At 46.7% G+C, this 21,945-nt stretch overlaps 1 protein-coding gene across 1 annotated transcript in view; it reads right to left on the reverse strand.

Moving 5' to 3' along the window:
* The window catches only part of Slc6a2 (solute carrier family 6 member 2), a 37,277-nt gene that overhangs the window by 5,646 nt on the left and 9,686 nt on the right, over positions 1 to 21,945 (reverse strand). Inside the window, exons 2-10 of the mRNA XM_048355564.1 lie at positions 20,409 to 20,540; positions 19,152 to 19,389; positions 12,052 to 12,190; positions 5,739 to 5,873; positions 4,724 to 4,827; positions 3,795 to 3,919; positions 2,178 to 2,290; positions 1,032 to 1,160; positions 457 to 556 (exon numbers count right to left, since the gene is read on the reverse strand). Of these exons, the coding sequence (XP_048211521.1) occupies positions 457 to 556; positions 1,032 to 1,160; positions 2,178 to 2,290; positions 3,795 to 3,919; positions 4,724 to 4,827; positions 5,739 to 5,873; positions 12,052 to 12,190; positions 19,152 to 19,389; positions 20,409 to 20,540 (1,215 nt within the window). The remainder of the gene's footprint in view (positions 1 to 456; positions 557 to 1,031; positions 1,161 to 2,177; positions 2,291 to 3,794; positions 3,920 to 4,723; positions 4,828 to 5,738; positions 5,874 to 12,051; positions 12,191 to 19,151; positions 19,390 to 20,408; positions 20,541 to 21,945) is intronic.

Here is a 21,945-nt window from a genome sequence, read left to right on the forward strand (position 1 = left end):
ATAATGGGGGGTGAGGGGGACAGTAAACAGCAACTGAGAGTCAGTACTTTCTCAGTTTGGCTTCAGAATAAGGTTGTCAGATAAAGTACAAGTTCAGTTTGAATTTCAGGTAAATGATTTCAAAAATTAGGGTAACAACATCCTGTTTGATATTTGGAATATACTTGTACTGAAAAATAAAAAGAAAGGGTTCACTGTTCATCTGCAATTCAAGTTTCACGGGGCATGCTAGACTTCTGTTTTCTAAATCTACAATGAGATTCATGATCCTCCTCACACGGATAGGACCCTTGTCAGTCTGTCTGTCCACAGGTGAGGGGCGTATGGGTTAGACTTGCTCCCAATGAGTGATCTGCTCAACTCCGGAGAGCCCAGTGGCTGCTGGGAAATGGAAAGCCTTGTGGACGCCAGGTGAAAGCATGCCAGGAACCCAGGGACGGTGTGACACTCACATACCGTAAAACCAGGAAACTCCAATGGCTTCCATGAGCACAGCAAACAGGATGGACGTGCCGGCTGCAAAGGTGTCCAGGAGAGTCAGCACATAGATGCCGCCCTGTGGGAAGAGCAGTTCTGAGGCCATCTTTGGTGAGAAATAGCCATCAACTGTGGTATCCATCAAACATCCTCTAGCTTACCTGCTCAGAGCCCCGACTGAGGACACAGGCCACGGGGCTGTGGTGCTCTGTGTACAACCTTATGTCTCTGCCATCTCAGCAGTGACTCCCAGGGGCCACTGGCTCTAAGGGTGAGTGTTACACCCAGTGAGGAATGAGGCAAATTTCAAAGGTGCTTTTTCGGGTAGAAGGTGGCAAATCTGGAGACTCAGAGATGGGAAGAGACCATGGAGGGCTCAACCCTAAGAATCCAGTCACTGAGTTGAGGATGATGGTGACCTGCTGGGTTTTTTGTTTCAAGGTTTCAGTCCAGCTAGGAATCCCATCCACGCCTGTTCTGAGGCTGAGGATGTCAGACTTTACTGAAAATCAGCCCCGGAAGCCCCAGGTGACCCGGGCCCAGCCCCTGCTCACCTTGGTTATGCAAAACAGAGCCAGAAGGAAGGTGCCAATGGTGACCCCAAAGGTGAAGAGTTTCCGGTGTCGCTTGAGGACCTGGAAGTCGTCAGCCAAGCCGGTGATGACAGCCTCCATGCCTCCCATCTACAGGAAGTCAGGTGGGGGGAAACGGGAACGTGGGGGCCTCTGGAGTGGAGCCCCAGTCTTCACCCCCAGCTACTTTGGACCTCCTCTGTCTGCTCTGCCTATTTGTCTCCTGACCTCAACAGAATTCAGAAATCAGATGGGGAAATGAAAAGGCAACTCCTGTCTGCCCAGACTAGCAGGAATCTGCTGTGGTAGAGTCTGAGGAAGAACTGAGGATCAGAATAGATACCAAAACAAGTACTCAGGTGAGGCACTGGCATGCAAATAGGGCCTTCTGGAAACATCTACTGAAGAAAAGCTTCTAGGAGTGGGAGTGTCACATAGCAGCTTTCTCCAAGCACTTGTGGCTGCCTTTCTAATCGCCATGCACAGTTGTCACCTCAAGCCCTAAAGTCTGTGTCTACAAAGGTCTCACAGTCCATTGCTGAAGACACGAGGGCTCCCTGAGCCGGCTGGGGCAGACGAGGCGGACACTGTCCCTGCTGCTATCTTCCCCTCTGGGTACACCTTGCTAGTCGATATCAAGCTTCCTCTCTAGGGGTCTGGAAGCAGCCTCAGAAAGAACCCCTCAACACACACTGCACCTGGAAGAGCCACCACTTGGAAGGCAGCAATGACCTGAGACTTTGGGGTAAACCTCCAGGTCTGATATGCCAGTGGACACAGACAAGAAAGTTGCCAGGAAATCCAATCCTGCATAGGGGTACATGAAAGGATCTAAGGACCTAACGGGAATTAAGATGTTTTGGCTAGTTGTTGATGAAATACATTAAACAGGAAATACTTCCTGAGACAGGAATCTACCCATGCCTTCTAGGAACTCACTTTCTCTCTCTGCAGGAGGAAAGTGTTGGCCTGGCTTATCTGAAGCCTTTGTCTGATTCCCCGGTGGGAATGGGGCTCCTTTGCATTGCAATAGGGCCTTTGGAAACAATTAGTGGCCCAAGGTCCCCAGGGTGGCAACTCTAGTCCTCATGGAAAGTGGCAGGGGGGGTTCTGAGCAGGGTCACTCACTGAGCTGTCAAGTCCCAGAGCCAGGAGCATGATGAAAAACAAGATAGCCCAGAACGTGGATCCGGATAGAGTGGAAATGGCTTCTGGGTACAGGATGAACACCAGGCCAGCTCCTGTAAGAAACATCGGCCTTATCAATGGCTGCAACTACTGATCTGAGATGCAGGTGGTAGGGCTCCAGCCTTAACCAGGATACTTGGTCAGACCTATGTCGACTGCACAAGCCAAGGTTCTGGAGAGGACAGGAGAGGCCAGTGAATACTTGTGCTGCTTTGGGGTCTTTACTGTCCCCCAAAGTCCCTGTCTCAAAGAACTGGTCCCTCGCTTGGTGCAACTGGGAAATGGTAGAGCTTTAAGAGGTGGGTGGGGTCTAGTGGGAAGCCCTCAAGCGATTGGAGTATCCCCCCTGAATGGCACATTGAAACCCTGGCCAGTCCTCTCCCTTTAGCATTCTAGTTGAGGAAAACAGAAAGGCTAGAGCAACAAAGCTAATTCTGAAACCTCCAAAACGGTGAGTCAATTAAAAAACAACAACACCTTTCCTCTTTATAAATTGAAAACCTTAAGTATTTTGTGAAAGTGATAGAAAGATGATTTATACAACCTGTGCAAGGAGACTGACCTCAAATGGCCAAGAAGAGCGCTGCACTCAGCTTGGCCAGCTGTGTGTTACATGCTGTAGACCCCAACTCCTATACCCCACGGGGGGATCCGCTCTGGTTCTCAGAAGCTCGTGGGCCTTGGAGCTCACTAGAGTCAGTCTCTCCAGGAGCTCAGCTTCCTTGTGGCCATAAGAATAAAGGAAGCAGTAGAGAAGCACACGAGTTCTATTTTCAGAGTGATGGAGGAATGAATTCTGGCATCATTGCTCACTAGCTGGGTGACCTTAGACGACATGATTAGCCCTAATTTCTCATCTTTGAAGTCAGTCTGTTAACACTTGTCTTAGAACCTTGGGAAAACTAAATGGAGATCTATTACTGTGATTCCTCCCCAGCACTGATATTGAAGCGTGGTCCCCAGTGCAGCAATGATGAGAGGTATTAGGTCCTTGAAGAGGTTATTAGTGGTTGGAGAGAGCCATGCTTTTCTTGCAGGAATGAGCTCTTCCTCTGGGGATTGCATTGGTTCTGGGGGAGCGGGTTGTTACAAAGCACGCTTGGTCTCCTCTGCACAGAGCTGTTTGCTATTCGACTTCTCTTTCATGAGCTGAGCATGGTGCTCACCTGAATTCTAACAGATTCCATGCCTATGCTCCAGGATCTCCAAACTTCTAATGCATAAATCACCCTGCCTCAGATCTTTTTCTATACCAACGTAACATGAACTGAGGCTTGTGTTAAGTGCTTACTTACTTAGCACAGGGTCTGGTTTAGAGTAGGCACTTCAAAGTCCCTTCTCCTAGCCTGACTGGGGAAAGTTCAATGCCACCCTAGGGCCTGGAGTTGTCTGCAGCACTCACTGACTTCCTCAAGGGACAGTCTATAAGATGGGCACATTAGACATCTTGGTGCTTAGCTCATAGGCCCATAGCCAAGGAATAGCTGTGTAGCCAGGTACGTGGGATTTCTCAACCCTTTCTCTTTTGGTTGGAGCCAAAGTGACCCGGATACCCACCTTCGGTGGCAACATCTTCAATGTTGACATTGTGCTCATGAGCCATGTAACCAAGGATGGAGAAGATGGCGAACCCAGAGATGAAGCTGGTAACACAGTTGATGGTGCTGGTCAGAAGGGCATCCCTGGGGGAGAGAAGTGGTGTGAATTCAAGTCCACTCGACCCCCACTCTTGCCTCTGCCTGTGGACTGCTGCCCATCTACAGGAGCTACAGCCTTGGCTCAGCCTCCAGGGCTTGCTGGTCCATATGGACCCAGAAGACACCATCACCCAGTTGATACCTACTGGTGAAGAAGGTAGGTGAACAGTTTATGGATAGAATCGTTTGGTATCAGACTCTGACCTCAAACTCTTGTTGGTCAGTTGAATCATCAGCCTCCTTCAACAAACTTTATGTGGTTCCCGCTCCTCACAGCTGGCATTCAAGAGACCCAACCTTCCACCTAGGCTTATTTCCTATGACCCTCAATGTGTATTCTTAGAACAAAAGGAGCCAGGCAGCTTGCTGGCTCATAAACACACCATCTCCCTGCTTTGTCCATGCTGTTCTTTACTTCATGTACCTACCATTCGTTTCGGTCCCATCCATTCTCCCATGATCTTTGCTCCCAGGCTCTTGCTTTGGTTCTCTAGTGAGGCATCCCCACGTCCTTATCTGCATAAGGTCTGTCCTGCTGGAGGACATTCGTCCTTTCTTTTCTCTAACCAAGGTCACTGTGATTCTGCCTTAAGCTTGAGATGGAGTGAGAGTCAGGCTCAGATCTGTGCCCGCCTCTGAAGTGCTCACAGGGCTAGACCTGCTGCAGTCAGCACTAAATGCCCCCTATCCAAGGACAGGCGACTGCTGGACCAGACAGACCTCTTGTCCATTCCCCGGAAGGCCAGCTCCCAGGACTCAGAACTTTCCAGGCCCTGAGAAGGAACTTACCTGTAACAGTTGTTGTCAAATTTGTTGTAACTGGCAAATGCAATCAACACACCAAACCCAGCTCCCAAGGAAAAAAATATCTGAGTCGCAGCATCAATCCATACCTGAAAGCAGCAGACAAAAGTCATTACCTGCTGCTGCCTCCAGAATTCAACTCTTACTGCTCGAGATCAGAAAATGTGAGCAGAAGCAAAGACAGACAGTCGTGGCTACTTCCTTCCCTCAAAGACAGGCTGGGCTCTCCCTGCCATTTCCCAGCCTCAAGTAATCCTGAATGGCCTTACACTGCAGAGTTGCTGATTAGGCCATTTTAATGTTCTGATGTTGAAAGGCAGTTAGTGAACTAGCAGTTGGGAAAGAGCAAAGGGCTCTGACCACTCAGGAGATAAGGGGTAATGTTGTCAGAGAGGGACAGAGGTCCCTAGTGGACTTCCACAGTGGTGGACCAGAGGTGACCAGAGGTGGCCTCGAGAGGCAGAGCAGCTTCCGGATTCCCTCTTTTGGGTGATGAAAGCTCATTGCTGCAGGCCTAAAGCCGTAAACCTCCCTCCAGTCTTCCCACTTCCAGGGTTATCTCTGCTCAATCTGATCTCTGTAATACCTCACTTTCCTCTTCTGTATAGTGGAGATAATTATATCCAGACTGAGAGAGACAATTTAGATCTAAGCCTGGAGATTTCTGTCATCTCCTCATTTGTCTTACTCTGAGTTCCTCTGTTTTGAAAACAGAAGACATAATGAGACAAGTAGCCTGTTGAGGGAAGGTAGGTTTGCCCCTTGAGAACACATGAAAAGCTAGTCTTTGCATGTCTTAATGAATCTCAATAGCTGAGGAGTTGCACAACAAATACAAGTCTGCTGTGATTCTCAAGTTATGAGGCTGAGCCCTGAGCCCTTCCTCCCTTCCTTCCTTCCTTCCTTCCTTCCTTCCTTCCTTCCTTCCTTCCTTCCTTCCTTCCTTCCTTCCTTCCTCCCTTCCTCCCTCCCTCCCTCCCTCCCTGGCCCAGGCACTGACCGTGGCCTCTTTCAGGCGGTAGAAGTCGATGTGCAGGTAGGCATTGATGCCATTGGAGGCTCCGGGCAGCGTAACCCCATGAATCAGGAGCACAAACAGCACAAAGTAAGGCAGCGTGGCTGTGATCCATACGACCTGGGCAGTGGACAAACAGCCCAAGAGAGCCTCAGTCTACTTGTGACCTTGGGAGGTGTTGGGGAAGGGAGGGACAGGATCCTTTCCTGGAGTCTCAGCCATACTTTTCTCCCAGCTTCCTTTACTACACACACACACACACACACACACACACACACACACACACACACACACACACCATGAGCTCCATTTCCAGGCCAGACTTGAGCCAAACTCCAGGGACAGAATAGGGAAGAGATAGAGGTGTGTCCTGGAGATGCTCAGAATCCAATGACCAGGAGCTTGGGGAGTAGAGCTGGGATAGAAGCTTCAATAGCCAAGGGCAAAGGTTAGTTTCTCATGCCTCTTCATCAGCAAAGCTGCCTCCTCATACCCCATGCTCCATGTAGAATACAGATGGATGGATGGGTGAGGCTGGATGGGTGGCTGATTAGATGGCTTAGATGGCTAATGAATATAGTTGGGTAGATGATTTAACAGATGGACAGATAGGTGTGTGTGTGTGTGTGTGTGTGTGTGTGTGTGTGTGTGTGTGTGTGATGGTTGTATGGATGGATGCACAGACAGAGGGATAATAGATGACTAACTTAGTCAAAGAATAACTGGAAGGATGAACGAGTGAATGAATGGACAAATGAGCCAATAGGCAAATAGATCCGCATATTGGTGGTGGGCAGACCGAGTTCAGAGGGAATCAGAGATTTCCTTATTTTATGTCATCCAGTTGTTCTTCCATTGGTCCTTTGTTTTGTGAATGTCTGTAGATGGGGAATTTTGGCTTCTGTTTTCTATTGGGGATGGACAGGGAGTGGCAGGGCCAGGGTGGAGAAATTGCCAGTAACTAAGAAGTAGAGAAACACACCCTGGAAAGTGGGGCTCTTGCATCTGGGTGGCCTGTCTATTTTTTATTTGTTCTTGCAAATGGGGAGAGATGGGTCTAGGTCCTTGGCAACAGGCTCAAGGACGAGCCCTCACACATCCTCATGATGGGTCCTAATTGCTACGGTCCCCTCCAGCTCACTCCAGCAGCAGCTGCAGCCCAGCTGCACTGCCCAGCCCAGCAGCTGGGTGTGGCCAGGCTCCACCCAGAGAAACAATGTCCAGGGTTCTGACTTTAGAGGATCTTGGAGCATTCACCACATGTGAGGTTCCAGCATGGATTTGATTTCCTCAAGGAACACATCAGGACATGACAGGGCAGACTGTGGCCTCAGCCAAGCACCCGGAAAGCAAAGCCTATTTCACGCATTCACATGTGCTCACAGCTCAACTATATGAGTCTAGTTCTCAGACTTGATGGCAGTTGTGCACTTAGCTGCCTGAAATCTTGTGTTGAAAGAGAGATTGTTAGATTCTTGGGCAACAGCTCAGTTGTGGCTCATGGGTGCCCTACATGCACACTGAGCAAAGAGAAGGGAACTTTGACCTCTGTCATCTCCAGCACAAGCCAGTCTTGCCCTCAGAATTTCAACTTCAAGGCATCCCTGCCCACGAGAAGCTAGACATGGTCCACCTCAAAGCATGAGATAAAGAAGACAACAAGCAGTCATTGGTCTCAGTGCTGGAGAAAGGTCATCTTCAACTTCCGCTTTTATGCACTTGGTGTTTCTGTGAATAATTTGTGTGGTTTCGGGGAACCAAATCCAAACTAATGGCTGATTATGAGAATAAGGAAGACTACAGCTTCAGAAAAGGAAGATCTTTCACATGATAATGGAAGCAAACTGCCTAGAAAGATGGTAAGATCTCTGTCATTGAAAGTATGCCAGGCTTACCCTGAAGCCAGGCTTTGAACTAAGGATAACCTCGATCAAGATGAGATCTGTGGGCCAATAGCATCACCAGCACTGGGGCCTTGACAGAAATACAAATTCTTACCCCACCCTTCCACTATCTCCCACTCAAATAGGGACCAGGGATGTGACTTTTCTGTGTGTGTGTGCGAGTCCTGGGGCATGAACTCAGGGCCTGGGCACTGCCCCTGAGCTTTTTTGTTCAAGGCTAACACTCTATCCCTTGAGCCACAGCTGTGCTTCCAACATTTGGGGAGTTAGAGATAGGAGTCTCATAGATATTCCTGCCCTGGCTGGCTTTAAATCACAATCCTCCTATCTCAGCCTCGTGAGTAGCTAGGATTACAAGTGTGAGCCACTGGTGCCGAACTAGGGATCTGACATTTAATGTGCCTTTCAGGTGATCCTCATGAATGGCAGAATTGGAGAAGCTTGCATTTCTAACACAGAAATTACAATATCCATGCTATATCACTGTGGAACTGTATATAACCTTTACAGACTTAAGAATCTGAGATCTTCCATACTGTGTTTCTGGACATTTTCACTAGTAATGAAGACGCTGTGAAGCAGTATTTATATGGCGTGGAGTGTGCATTGGTATTACTTAAGAAAACACCAGGCGGTAAATATCTTAGCACATGCATGCTTTATGTGCAAATGATGTTTTTCACTATAACTGGGTCCAAGCAAGCCCAGACCCCGCCTGTATTAACATGGTAGTGGGAAGACTTGGCTACAATTATGGCTTGAATGTGAAAGTAACATAACCACCTTGCTATTTACATATTCTTAATCCAGATGTTCCCTTTATTCCCATTCACAAACACCTCAAAGGCCTGCAGTGAAGTGGGCAAAGAGGAGTGGCTAACTCACGCCAGCTCTGTTGTCTTGACTGATGCTAAGGGCAAGGGGTGCTTGAGGTTTCTGAAAGCCTAGTTTAGTGTGTGTGCAGAGTAGCTGGGGACTCACATGGCTGAGACTCCACCCCGTACTCTGAGGTGCTCAATTGGCAGCTCGGTTGTCACTAAGTGTGTGGCCCTGCGTAACGCCTTGCCTCAGCTCAGCCTGTCCCATGCCTCCATCCCCATGGAGCCAGCATCTTCCCAAGCACAGGCTTCCTTTGCAGGATGGGAAGAGTGCACATTTGTAACGCATTTCAGGCCAGCTCTGTGACTGTGGACGCCTGCTAAGAAAAGCTCAATGTCCTGTTCCAGATGAAGAAATAAGCAACACCCTTGATTTTCTCATAAGCCAGTTTGTAAAAGCAATTAGAGATGGAGTCCAGGAATGTCCTAAGTGACGCTAATTCTGGAAATGCCCTCCCCCTGGACTGCCTGGGGCCGCTGCCTGCTGGGCTGCCGCAACACTGAGGGATTTACGCAAAGTGGGGACTGTGGCTTTAATTGAAGCATGCAAGGGGGACTCACCTTCTTAACTTTCCATGTTTCCACGTGGGAAACTTCTGTAGTGTGGCACCTGTGTCCCATCCCCTATGACTCTCTGCCTCCTCACCTCAGAAGGTGCATTTGGCCACAGAATCTGACCATGCTCAGCCCTGTACCCCTGGCCTCTCTGTAGCCCTGGTCTCTCAGCAAATCACTCAGGTTCTGCTCTGGCCAAGTTCTCAACTAAATTAGTCAGAGCCTATGTTCCCCTTTGGCAATGGCTATAGGGAACTTGGATTGAATCTTGGATTGAAATGTTAGAAGTCTGTGGTGGTCCCACACCCAGGCCAGTAGAGTATCCAGCTTCTGCAATTTTAAGCGGGAAGCTATGATTCCCCTTTGGGCCTCTGCAGAGGCCAGAAGAGCCCTGTTCTCAGTGGCCAAGAGAGGTGGAAAAAGAACCGAACAAGGCCTGCTTGAGGCTTCCATAGCTCAGTAGCTTTCTTCACGGAGTTCTCTCCAAAAGAACATGTTTGCTCCTATGCCTCTCCTTACAGAGCAAATGCCACTGTCCCCACAGGCTTTGCGGAACCTCTCAATTCCCATAGCCATTCATTGCCTCCACTAATGTTTCTGATCATCACCTAGGGACAAGAACCTCTTATCTCAAGTCAAACTACCCATAAACATAGCAATGGCTATAACGGAAACAGAACACCAGCAGTTCCTATATTACTATGCACATAGACTCATAATCTAGCCTATTTCATGACAAAGCAAATTGTAGCAATCAACTAAGCTGATTTAAATGACAGTTCAAAAACCCAGTTAAGATTGTGGAGGTGGCTCAAGTGCTGTAGAGCTTACCTAGGACATGCAAGGCCCTGAATTCAATTTCTAGCCACCACAATAACGTACACCATATATGAATTTAATATACATACCTAATTAGCTCACACATATAAATTATATATAGTTGTATATGTAATTATATAATATAATTATATCCAACAAAATAATATAATTATATATGATAATGATACACAATAATTACATGTGTAATTACATATAATATACTGTAATTACATATGTGATAATTATATTTATATATGTATATATATACAGAAGCACACACACACACACACACACACACACACACACACACATATATATATCCTGACTAACTAATGGGAAATTATCTCCCAAAATAAAATTAAACTTAAAATAAAAAGCAAGATATATAATAGCATGTATAGTTGGTGACCATTGATGTTTATTTAAAGGGCCTGTGCATATATGTCTTTGGATAGATACCCAAGATAGTGGTGACATTGGCTGGCCCATAACCTTTTAGTGATACATGTAGATAAGAAGCATTTAAGGAAAGAATCTGTCTTCTCTCTGTTTGCATCATTGTGCTAGCATCAAACCTAGCACATAGTAGGTGTTCATTAGTAGGCTGAACTGGCTTCAAATGAATACATAATGAAGTTCTTTTCACTTAATTACCCAACCATCCTTCAGTCCTTCAACAAACATTTACTGAAGACTTGTTACAACATCCAAACATCAAGATAAAATTGTCCTAGATTGGGTTTATTCTGCATCAGAATTCCTTCTAGCTCTGGGTTACATTTTGAGTTTTTCCCCAACATGATGATAGGAAAGTTCACCTCCAATTCTTAAAGTATTTTATCCCCACTAGCTGCTGGTCTGCTGACCCCATCTTAGCTCTCAAAGGCATGATGAACTCTAGACACCAGAAAGAACCCTGAGGCAGCCTCCTTTTCCCAAACCAGTGAGCTTCTCCAAAGCTAATCTGATCATGGGAGATTGTTGCTTTGTGACACCCACTCAGTGAACTCACATCTGTGCCTAGTCCTCTCCCACGTGAGCAATGGGCTTTGCCACAGACTTGTTTTGGCCTTTGGGGCAACAGCACGTATGATACAAGCAGAGACTAGAAGAATAATTTCGTATCGGGACCTGTCTACTTGGAATATCTCTGCGAACTCAGCTGCCATATTGTGAGATTCCTAAGCAACACCGAGAAGCTATGTGGAGATGAGCCAAGGAGCTCTGACAGTTCCAATGGAGGTTCCAGCCAATACCAACTACTGGCAATGTGTACACACAATCTAGAAAGTTCCATCCCAGTCAAAGCCCTGGATATGTGACCCAGGCAACAGAACCCAGGGCAGAAGAACCATGAAGCTGATCTCAGTCAGCACCTAGAATCATGAAAAATAATGAAATGGTTTTTGTTTTAAATCAGTTTACTTTGGAGTGGTCTGTTGAATAATAAGAGCTAGCCAAAATACTGGAAAACATTTCCTAGTTACATACTCCTTGTTACATAGTTAAGTTCTAGTCTCTATAGAATCCAAGTAGGATTGTCCTTCCCTTGCTGTTCTTCAGGCTAAGAATCAACATTGGCCATTTCCATGTAGAGCCCCGAGGACTGGCTCTCTCTGGCCTTTCAAAGGTTGGGTCCTTCTCTCTAAAGTGCCTATACACTCTTGGGTCTCTCTGCATTGTGCCACAGGGAATAGGAAGGCACAATACACATCTGGATATCTTCTGGGCATTTTATTTTACTCAAAAATTCAGAGGGACATATTTATTGATTTTATAATAAATCACCATTTGCATGAAATGTTAGGTCAGAATTCAAGATCAAAGGCATCTTAACATCCTTAGGCTTTGTTCCAAGGCCTTTGGGAATGTCCCAGTCTCTAGGCTATTAGGAAAGCATTGGAATGAAAGGATGAGGAGCCTTGATCTACTGGCACCCCCCTAAGCCCTGCTGATGAGGAGACTCGGGCTTAGGGAGGGAAGGGCATATTTTCATCTCAGTGGCAGAGCTGAGGGTGGAATGCATGCCTGCCTCTCCTCATCCCACCTTTCCTTTCCATCAACCATATGGTTCTAGCTACAAGCACATACTTCTTTCCAAGACCAACCTCCCAACTGAGAGAGAAATGAATGGTCCATTACCTTTCCTGAAGTCTTCACTCCTTTCCAGAGGCTGAAATACAGGATGACAACCACGACCATCAGACAGAGCAGGAGCTGCCACTGGGGCAGGCCAATGTCGTGAATTCCGCTGCTCTCATGGAGGTGTAGGACACCACGCCTGTACGGAGGAGAGGGAGGAGACCCAGAAACACAGTGTGGGGATGAGCAAGGGCACAACCACAAGCCAGTCCCACGACCTCCATGATGGAGACAGGAATCAGCTACTCTCCTGAACTCTAGAGCACCAGGCACTGCCATGCAGCATGTGGGCCAGCTCTGGTTGGCCCTAGCCTCCTTCCAGGATGGCTCTAGGAGGTAAGTCCTATTGCAGGCTGGCCTGGGGAGACAGTGATAAGGCAGGAAGAGCCTCACTAGAGCTCACATGTGGCCCAGCAAGCCCAGTAGTAAGAGGGGGTAATCCCCCTTCCCATGGCATATTTGGCAATGTCTAAGATGATTTGTATTTTTTTAAGATATCAATTTTTTTCTTTATTGTCTAAGTGTGGTACAGAGGGGTTACAGATTCATATAAAAGGCAGTGAGTACATTTCAGGTTCTACTTGTTACCTCCTCCCTCACCCCCCCACCTCCCTCCTCTCCCTTCCCCTCTCCCCAAATGCACAACTCTAGGTGCAGTTGGTTTACACCAAATGGTTTTGTAAGGGTTGCTTTTTAAATGGTTTGTCTTTTTGTTCTTTGTCTCTCGATTTTGGTATTCCCTCTCCCTTCCCCAGTTCTAATACCCATATAAAGAGTATCCAGGGTACTCAGATGAGATATAGTGGTAGTGGAGGTACAACCAAAGGAAGGAAATACAAGAGAAACAAAACTAAACAAACCAACTTAATGTGACTTAAAGGAATAGGTTGCTACTGTCACCATACGGCCCGGGAATGTTTCCGATTGTCCTCAGAGAATTATCCCACCCCAAATGCTGGAGTTGATACTAAGGCACAAGAATCAGCATTTCTTCCTATCAGAGAATGTCTACCAAAGCTAGAGAGGCTGAGGGGATAGGTATTCTGTGTCCTAGCAAATCTGCCCCTAGGCATTTACCATGAAGAAATTGGTATATATGTTCACCAAAAGATATGTTCTAGAACATTCAGAGCAACATTTCTTGCAATGACCTCAAGCTACAAAGTATTTGGATATGATCAAGGATAAAATGAGTCATGTTATATCATAGAGTGGAGTATTAATTATCAGCATGGACCTCCACATGGTTGAATTTCCCACATGTGATGGTTTAATAAAGAAGTCCAACAGAAAGAGTACATCCCATAACGTGCCACACAACAGGTGACATTAATCCAAGAGGCCAGGAGTCAGCAGCCATGTGCGCTGGGCTGGGGAAGGGGCACCAACTAAGATATCTGTCTTGCTCTGATTCCTGCCAATCACACAGCTGGGCTGAGGTGGTGATATTCATTCAACAGACCCTTGACAATAGTCACATAATGTTATCCATCAACAAAAATGTGTGAATTGTTTTAATCAAGTAAAAGAAACATCCTCCAGAACAAGCATTCCAGAGATTTGAAAATATTGAGGTCCCTCAGACAATGATACAGTGAAGGTACAGAAAGTAGAACTGCAAGGCAAAGGATCACTTGCTAATTAGAACCAAATTAGAGTCTGTTGGGATTGAGATCAAGGAAGACCATGTGGTTAGATAGTAGAAGAGGCCCCAGGCGAGGGAAGTGTTCCATCTGAGCTTTGGCAGTTCCACCCCCTCACCAAAGTGAGCAGACCTGTGGCAGGGCCTGAGCTGTGCACCCTCATCTTTTGTTCCTCAGTGAAAATCTGCTGTCAGCCTCCCATGTGGGCCTCAGACACACCCAAGAAGTGGCTGGCATAGTCCCTCTAACACAAGAAGTAGCAAAGAATGTGAAACCACAATGACGTGTGCAAAGTGTTGGGTGGTCCAGGAAGGGATTGTATTCCCTGAGAGACTCACACTTAGAGGCTGCAGTTAGCTGCAGTTCCAATGTCCCCTCCACCAGAAGGGACACAGTCGTCCCTCAGTCCCATTGGGAATTGGTGCCAGCCACCACCCATAGAAACTCAAGCCTGCAGACTCCCAAATCCCTTCTTTGAAATGACATTGTGAAAGAGGGAGTGGGGAGGGGGGAATGAGGGAGGAGGTAACAAACAGTACAAGAAATGTATCCAATGCCTAATGTATGAAACTGTAACACTCTGTAATTCAGTTTGATAATAAATATATATATATATAATAAAATAAATGACATTGTATCTGGATATCCCCTACACAAATCCATCTACCTACCTTGAACCATCCCTGGATTATTTATGATACATAATACAAAATTACAAGGAAGGAATGTTTGTACATGTTCAGTACAGAGGCCTTTTTTTTTTTTTTCAAGTCTCTGCAATCCCCGGTTGGTTGGATCCCCAAATGCTCAGTTACAGAGGGTGAATGTACAAGGCCCTCCCAGGAATGGAGGTGGATTAATCAGGCCTGGACCTTCTCATGCTCAGCACAGCAGATCATTAGATTGGGAACAGACGAGTGTCATGGATTATTCATGTAAACTCCACAATCCCTCTCCTATAACTGCGAGCATCCAAGATCACCTCAAGTATAGCTAGGAAGCAAACCTCTGTGTCTAGCACATTCTCACTTGTCTTAGTAACTTAGTGACTTCCTGTCTCCTCCCTGGCCTCCTCTCTGGCCTAAGCAACCACACATTTCCCACATGGCAACTAAACTTCTCTTTTAATTTTTTACTTCTACAGGCATTTGTTTTCATGCTGGGCTCAGAGAGAGGCTGATGGAGAAATTCATACTACAATGTTACAGGCAAACAATGGCTTATATCATCTTCCCTGGTGTGATTCATTAATCCAAAAGAGACCACATTAATGACAAAGATGGTACACATCTATAATAGACAGGCATTTGATGATCTGCCTGTCTGAATGGCTTTCTCTATCGTCCCTTTTCATCCCTTCCTTCTCTTCCCTCTCTTCCCTTGTCTCTTTCTCCACCTCCATCTCTAAAGTGGTAAGGAAAATGAAGGTACTTTGATGCCTCAAATGAAAACAAGGTCCTCATTCTGCACACTGAAATTACCCCCAAATGAATAATGTCAAAACAAAATGTTTTAAAAGTCTTTTATACCATAAAAAAATCGACTTCTATTAGAATCTCATTCAAGTAATTAAATGACACCCCCCATGTGGTCAGCCCCTGTGCCTGCCACTCCTAGTCCTGTCTCTTCTTCTGTGCTCTCCTCCCTTACTCCCCTCCCAGGCCAGATTCATACTCCATTCCTACAGAATGATTGCAAATGTCCCTTCATCTCCTCCAACCCAGACCTCTCTGCCTCTTGCCAGCTCCCTTGAAGTTCCTGTCAGTGTCAAAGTGTTACTTAAATGTTGGCACATTTATTTTTTGCCCCAAATCCTAAGAGATCTCTTATTATCTAAACCAGTGACTCTTACTGGGGAAACTTTGTCACCCAATGCCTTGGGACTTTTGGGTTATACCTTGTGGGAGTGAGGGTGCTTCTGGTATCTTCTAGGTAGAGACTAGAATAACCAAAATGCACAGGACAATGGCCACCCACCTCTACTTCCCAAGAAAGAATTGTCTGACCTCAAACCCAAACTGCCAGGACTGTGAAATCCTGGTCTAGAGGATACCAGCAAAAGCCTTTCAGAATCTTTCATAATGCACCCTGGCAAGGTTGTCCCTGCCTCACCACACCCTGCCTTTGTTCTGGCAACAGCAAGATACTTTCCTACAATCATTGGATCCTCTCCTGGTTCTGGCCTTGAGACCTTGTGTTCCTAAAGCCTAGAACTCAGGTCCCCGCCCAATTTGTCATCCTAGCAAACCTCCTCATTCTGCCAGTCTCAACTCAAAAGAATCCCCTGACTAGAGAGAGACAGAGACAGAGAGAAGGAAGGAAGGAAGGAAGGAAGAAGAGGAAGAGGAGAGAAGAGAAGAGAGGAGATGGGAGGGAAGAGGAGAGGAGGGAATGGAAGAGAGGAAAGGGGGAATGTGACTAAGCACCTCCAAAGGTAAAGAATGTCCTGGTCCCATCCGATGCTTAACCCTACTTCTTCCCGTGCTTTCATGGGCTAAATGTTGAATGGCATTAATTTCTTTTTGACTAATTTAACTATGAAGCTTATGTCACAAGGCTCTAAACCATCATTAATCCTTATCCTGAACCTCATAAATATGTTTCTAAGAGCCAAGTGTAGTGATGCATGCTTATAAGCCCAGCTACTCTGGATTTGGAGGTAGGGGGGTTATAGTTCAGGGCTGGCCTTAGAGGTTAAAAAAAAAAAAAAAGGACGAGACCCTTTCTGAAAACTATACAAAAGCAGAAAGAGAGGTACTACTTAAGTGGTAGAGTACCTGTGTAGTAGGTGCAAGCTTTGAGTTCAAATCTCGTTGCCACTAAATCACTTTTTCACTAAAGGCTAATGCTCTACCACTTTGAGCCACAGCACCACTTCTGGTTTTCTGGTGGTTAATTGGAAATCAGAGTCTTACAGACTTTCCTGCCAGGGCTGGCGTTAAACCTCAATCCTTAAATCTCAGCCTCCTGAGTAGCTAGGATGACAGGAGTGGGCCACTGGTGCTCGCCTTATCTAAAATTTCATCAGTGAAAAGAAGCAGCTTCCAGAGCTCATTCTCAAGAAAAGGAGTGAGCATCCGGGCTCCTCCACCCAGCAGGCCCAGGCTGTGGGAGCTGGTTAAAAGTAATGGCTTCCTTAGCATTTTTGGAGCAGCTCACTGCATATGAATCACCAGGGAGAGTGCTGTCCAGGCTTTCCGAAGGCTATGTGCCAAAAAGCCTCGTTTTCTTTCTTGGTGTTCAAAGCCCAGAGGTTTGGAGGGTGAAGTCTCTTCCTTATCATGAGTCGGCATGGAGTAGAAAGTTCCTATCGCCGCACACATTCCCCAGATCAGATAAAGTTGGAGCTCGGCGTTTCTTTTAGCCATGGCGCTGCTGGGCCTCACGCCCAGAGCCTGGGGAGAAGAGCAGTTCTGTTCCTGTGAATGATGGGTTCAACCCATCAGCCTAAATGAGTACAAGATGCTCACCAAAGTGGCCAGGAGGCTTGGGGGAAGAGGAAAAACTGTCTAACCTCCACAGGGGTTGGCACTGGAAGTCCCATTTGTTGGCTTCCCAGACTAAGTGGAGTTGTTTTAAAGCAGAACATTTAGTTAAAATGGCCATGGACTATAGAAAACCCAGAGGCTGCCCATGCCAATGCTTTACAAAGCACATGGGCAGGACCAAGCTGAGAAAGAAATGCATGAGAAGGGCTCCTATCTACCTGCAGCGACCCGTGTACTCCTATCACAAATACAACCCCCCTCTTTGCTCTCTGAGACACCTTGGGAGCAGGGGGTGGGGGGTGCTGGGAGCCTTGAGTTGGATGGCTGGACTCAGATCCCACTTCTGCTATGTACTTGAAATTGAGCCTCCACTTGCTAATCTGTGAAATAGGAATCATTTCCACCCTCACTCCATGAAGGTGAAAAGGGGTGGGGCATGAAGAGATGTTCAGGACCCAGTGCAGGATGGCTAGGAAGGCTCGCAGGGGTCCGGGTAGAGAAGTGGATCAAGAGAGAAGAGAGGTCTGCAGGGCAGAATGCTGTGGAGACAAACTCCCCTTCTGCTCCTTACTCTAGGCTCCCCACGGCCCTTTTGGGGGTTGTATGTGAGACTGTCTACACATCCTGCTCACAACTGGGCCTGAAAGGGATCTAAGTCCCCAGCCCCACGTAACCAGTGTCTCTCAAGCCATCTTACCTTGTGCAGCCTGGTATACTAACTAGACTAGAGATGACAAGGCTATCCCTTTCCATTTTAATTTATAAGAACAACAGTTGCTGGGAACTCAAGAAAAATCATGCTTTTTCCTCCAATAGAGGAAAAAGGGAAAACATACAACCAATGCTATGAATTGGCAGTTGCCTCTGACCTGCATCCCTTACCAAACTCCTTGTCTAAACCATGTTCCTAAAACAGAAGCACCGGAAACCTCAACTCATGAGCAGTCCAACATCTCGAGATCTTCTGAAGCCATACTCTACAGGACAAGAGTGAAGGAGACCATCAATTCCCCATGCCACGAGATGGTGGAGCTGTCACCCTGACTACCGCAGGCATCTTGTTGAGACAGGACCACAATGGCTACGTTAGGGGTCTTCAATGGCAACTAGATGCTAGAATTTTGGGAGAAATGATTAAGTGAAAGTCTGCCTCCCCTGGCTGCACCCAGCCCAGTGAGAGCTGAGTCTCTAAGTCCAGGATCCAGGCAGCAGTGGGCTTGAAAGCTCCCTTGGTGATTTTGATAGGCCTCGGAGCCAGATTGGCTGTGTTCAAACTATTCTAAACCAGATTAACTTGGGACAGGACACATTTTTTTTTTGTTTTGCTCTGTGCCTATTCCCACAGTCATAGAGTAAGAACAATTTTAGACTGCAATATTCAGGATTAGAAAAAAACATTTACACAATGGCCGGGGCCCAATTTCACTTGGCTAACAATGAGTCATGACTATGACAAAACGTCTGATTAATGACATCCATTTGTAAAGCCTGGAGTCCAACACAGTGTGTGGGTTAGGGCCAGCTTTGGGACCAGGCCTGATCCTGGGTTCCAACTGTAGCTCTGTTTTCTACTGGCTGAGACTCCAGATGTTCCCTTGGCTAATAAACTCAGCTCCTAGCTCACCTCCTCAGTGAAGCCTTCCTTCCTGCCCCCGGATTCCTCCACTAAGCTAAAGTTCCTTTTCAGTCCGTGGTTAGTTTCTCCCACATACCTGGTTTTAGTTCCTTAAGGGCAGCTACCATCCCTGAAGTTCCCTTATTTCTCAAAAGACACGCATTCTCTAACACCTTGCTTCCTGTCTATTTGCTGGTGTGTTGGCTCTGCATCTCCACTCCCCACAGCAGCATCGGGCCTCTATGTTACAAATGCCAACCAGTGCAAGCCCCTCCTCCTTCATGGTTTGTCTAAGTGCTTGGATCAGACCTTCCCAGACCTTACTGTGGCCAGGATGGGGCTTCCATGACTTACTCATAAAACTCTGCTGCGGGGGTGAACTTGTACTTGGAGTACTTGGTGTGGTTGCCCAGCACGGAGGCATTGAGGAGCTTAGGGTCGGTGCAGTTGGGGCTGTTCCAAGCATGGCCACATTCAGTCCAGGGGAGGTTCAAGGTGAAGGAGGCGAAGAGGTAGTAGAGTGACCAGGCAATGATGACATTGTAGTAGAAGCCGACGTAGAGAGCGATGAGGATCACAGCATAGCCCACTCCTGGTGGGAACATGGGGGTCAGATTTTCCCAGGCCCTGCTCCCTGGACACATAATGAAGGCCTGGCCAATTACAGTACTGTTTTCTCATGGCCACAATGACTAGCTTACATAGTCATATAAAACTTAAGTGTAATGAGACTTTAATGAAGTCTAAGACCTTTAATAAAGCCACAAATATATATATATATATATACATTTGTGTATACATATATGTATAAAAAACAACAACAACAAGAAATTTCAGACAACATCATTTGAGCACCTGGATCAAGCTGTAGTTGACCAGGCCCCTGGACTTTTCTGTAAATAAGGCAATAAATTACCTTCCATAGTAAAGCCAGCTTGAGTTAGTTCTGGCAATTAAACAGCAAAGACGTTAATGTACATGTCTTGTAAGATTCTTGTATCCACCTGTTCTTCTTATTAGAGGACTGCCAGCTGAGAAGAGCCTCATGCAATGACACTCGTCCTCATTGGGATATTTCTCTAACTAGGGCTTAGGAGATACTATGTCTTACTCTATACTCTTCTTCCAGCTGTGTAGGGGCCAAATAGCAGTTGTCATGGCTAGTTCCTGCAAATGCGTTCTAAGTGAAAGTGGACGTATCTTACATTCAAATTGCAAGCGCTCTCTTATGGCTATTACATTTAAAACTACGAAGCATATTTCTATTTGAGCTTGAAAAGATCTTGTATCAATTTGCCATGTCTGCCATGGGAACAATAGGAGAGATAGTAGAGATACTTGTGCTGGGTACATCTCTAAATATTTTCCATACATGAAAATAGACTCTGATTCCTGGCAGATCTTGAATGAGAACCTAGGTTTAATGCTGTCTGGGACACTCCAAATGCTTTTTGTGTACCTTAGAGTGGTAGGCCTTCTTGACCTTGTCAATATCTGTGAATGTAAGAGGTGTCTACCTCAGGCCTCACTTTCACATGTGATTCTCCAGGGGCATCAGGAATGGCTTTGAGAAACCCTTTCGACTCCCCACCGGGTCCCTTGCTTTCTTACCTTTGAAGAGGGGGCAGATCTTCCACACTGTGGCTGCGCCTTCCCGGTTATACTGCCCCAGAGCCAGCTCCATGTAGAACAGCGGCATCCCAGCAATGATGAGGAACAGCGTGTACGGGATCAGGAAGGCCCCTGGGGGACACAGGCAGGTGTGTGACCCTCAAAGTGCTTAGACCCATGTCCACAAGAGCTGTGAGCATCCTGATCCATCTGCTCAACTGGCCATTTCCCAAAGAGTGTGTGTGGTGGTAGATGCATGGAGTTACCAGTGCATTTAATGCAATGACAGCAGGAATTCTGGGAGTAGCACAACCATAGTCCTAGTAGTGAGGTTCTATAGCCAAATTAATAAGACCTGGTTTAAGTAGAGCAAAGCTAAACAGGGTTATCGCTGGCTGATGTCTCTGCAAGGAGGATCCTAGGTACAGCCTTTCCCAAATTGACTCAAATGCACAAACTTTTCATTTTGTGCATATGTGTGCCAGTCCTGGGGCTTGAACTCAGGATCTGGGTGTTGTCCCTGAACTGTTGTGCTCAAGATTAGTGCTTTACCACTTGAGCCACAACTCCACTTCCAGCTTTTTGGTGCTTAATTGGACATAATAGTCTCATGGACTTTCTTTCCCGGGCTGGCAAGCCTCCTGAGTAGCTAAGATTACAGACATGAGCCACTGGTGTCTGGCAAAACCTTTCCTTGTATAAGGCAAGAAGACTGAGACCAGAGAGGGAGAGATAGTGCCCACAGGCACATATGACTGGCTTTCCTAATGTTGCTCATACAGATTTCATTATTTCATCATAAGGTCTTATGTGACTTTCCTGAATATGCTCTCCGGGGTCTCGTAATTTTGTCCCCTGGAAGGGGGAAAGGGGAGCAGAGCATTTCTGGGAAGAGAGTCAACTAACTGTTCCTGAGACACTGTTGATACATGACAAAAGCAGGAGCAGGATTCACATTCAGGTCTTTAGACCTGTGGGGCTCACCCTGTTACAGACAGCTGAAGGCACTGTCTGGGGCAAAGGGACAAGAGGTCTGAGCCCCTGATAAGGAAGGATATACAACCACAGCATGGCAGAACTTCAGGGGGGAGCCTAGGCAATGGGCAGCGACATGGAGTCCCTGGGAGAGCCCTGGTGAATTAGACACATTCTGAATGGCACAGCTAGTTCTCTCTGTGCCCTGGCAGCCTAGGGTGAGGTTAATGGGCTCTGTTTCTACGAGGTGAGTCATGCAGAGCATGCCACCTTAGCCCAGGCTGCCAAGTGTAACCACAGCAAAGGCCAACTCCTTTTGCTGACTCAGCCCAAGCAGAACCAAACTCCTCCTGCCACTATTAGCTGAGAGGCTGTCACCTTGGAAACCAAACACTGTGACCCACCCACACCAGAAAAGTAGGGAAACAGGGAACTAGGTAAAGATGGCAACACTAATGATTGTAAGGACAGATGCCAGCAGCTTACACTTGCTGAGACCCTATTGTGGTTCACTTTCTAGGCAATGCCCCATTAGAGCGTCACAAAGGGTCTACAAAGCCAA

The sequence above is a fragment of the Perognathus longimembris genome, chromosome 10 (assembly GCF_023159225.1).
Source record: "Perognathus longimembris pacificus isolate PPM17 chromosome 10, ASM2315922v1, whole genome shotgun sequence".
Classification (NCBI taxonomy): domain Eukaryota; kingdom Metazoa; phylum Chordata; class Mammalia; order Rodentia; family Heteromyidae; genus Perognathus; species Perognathus longimembris.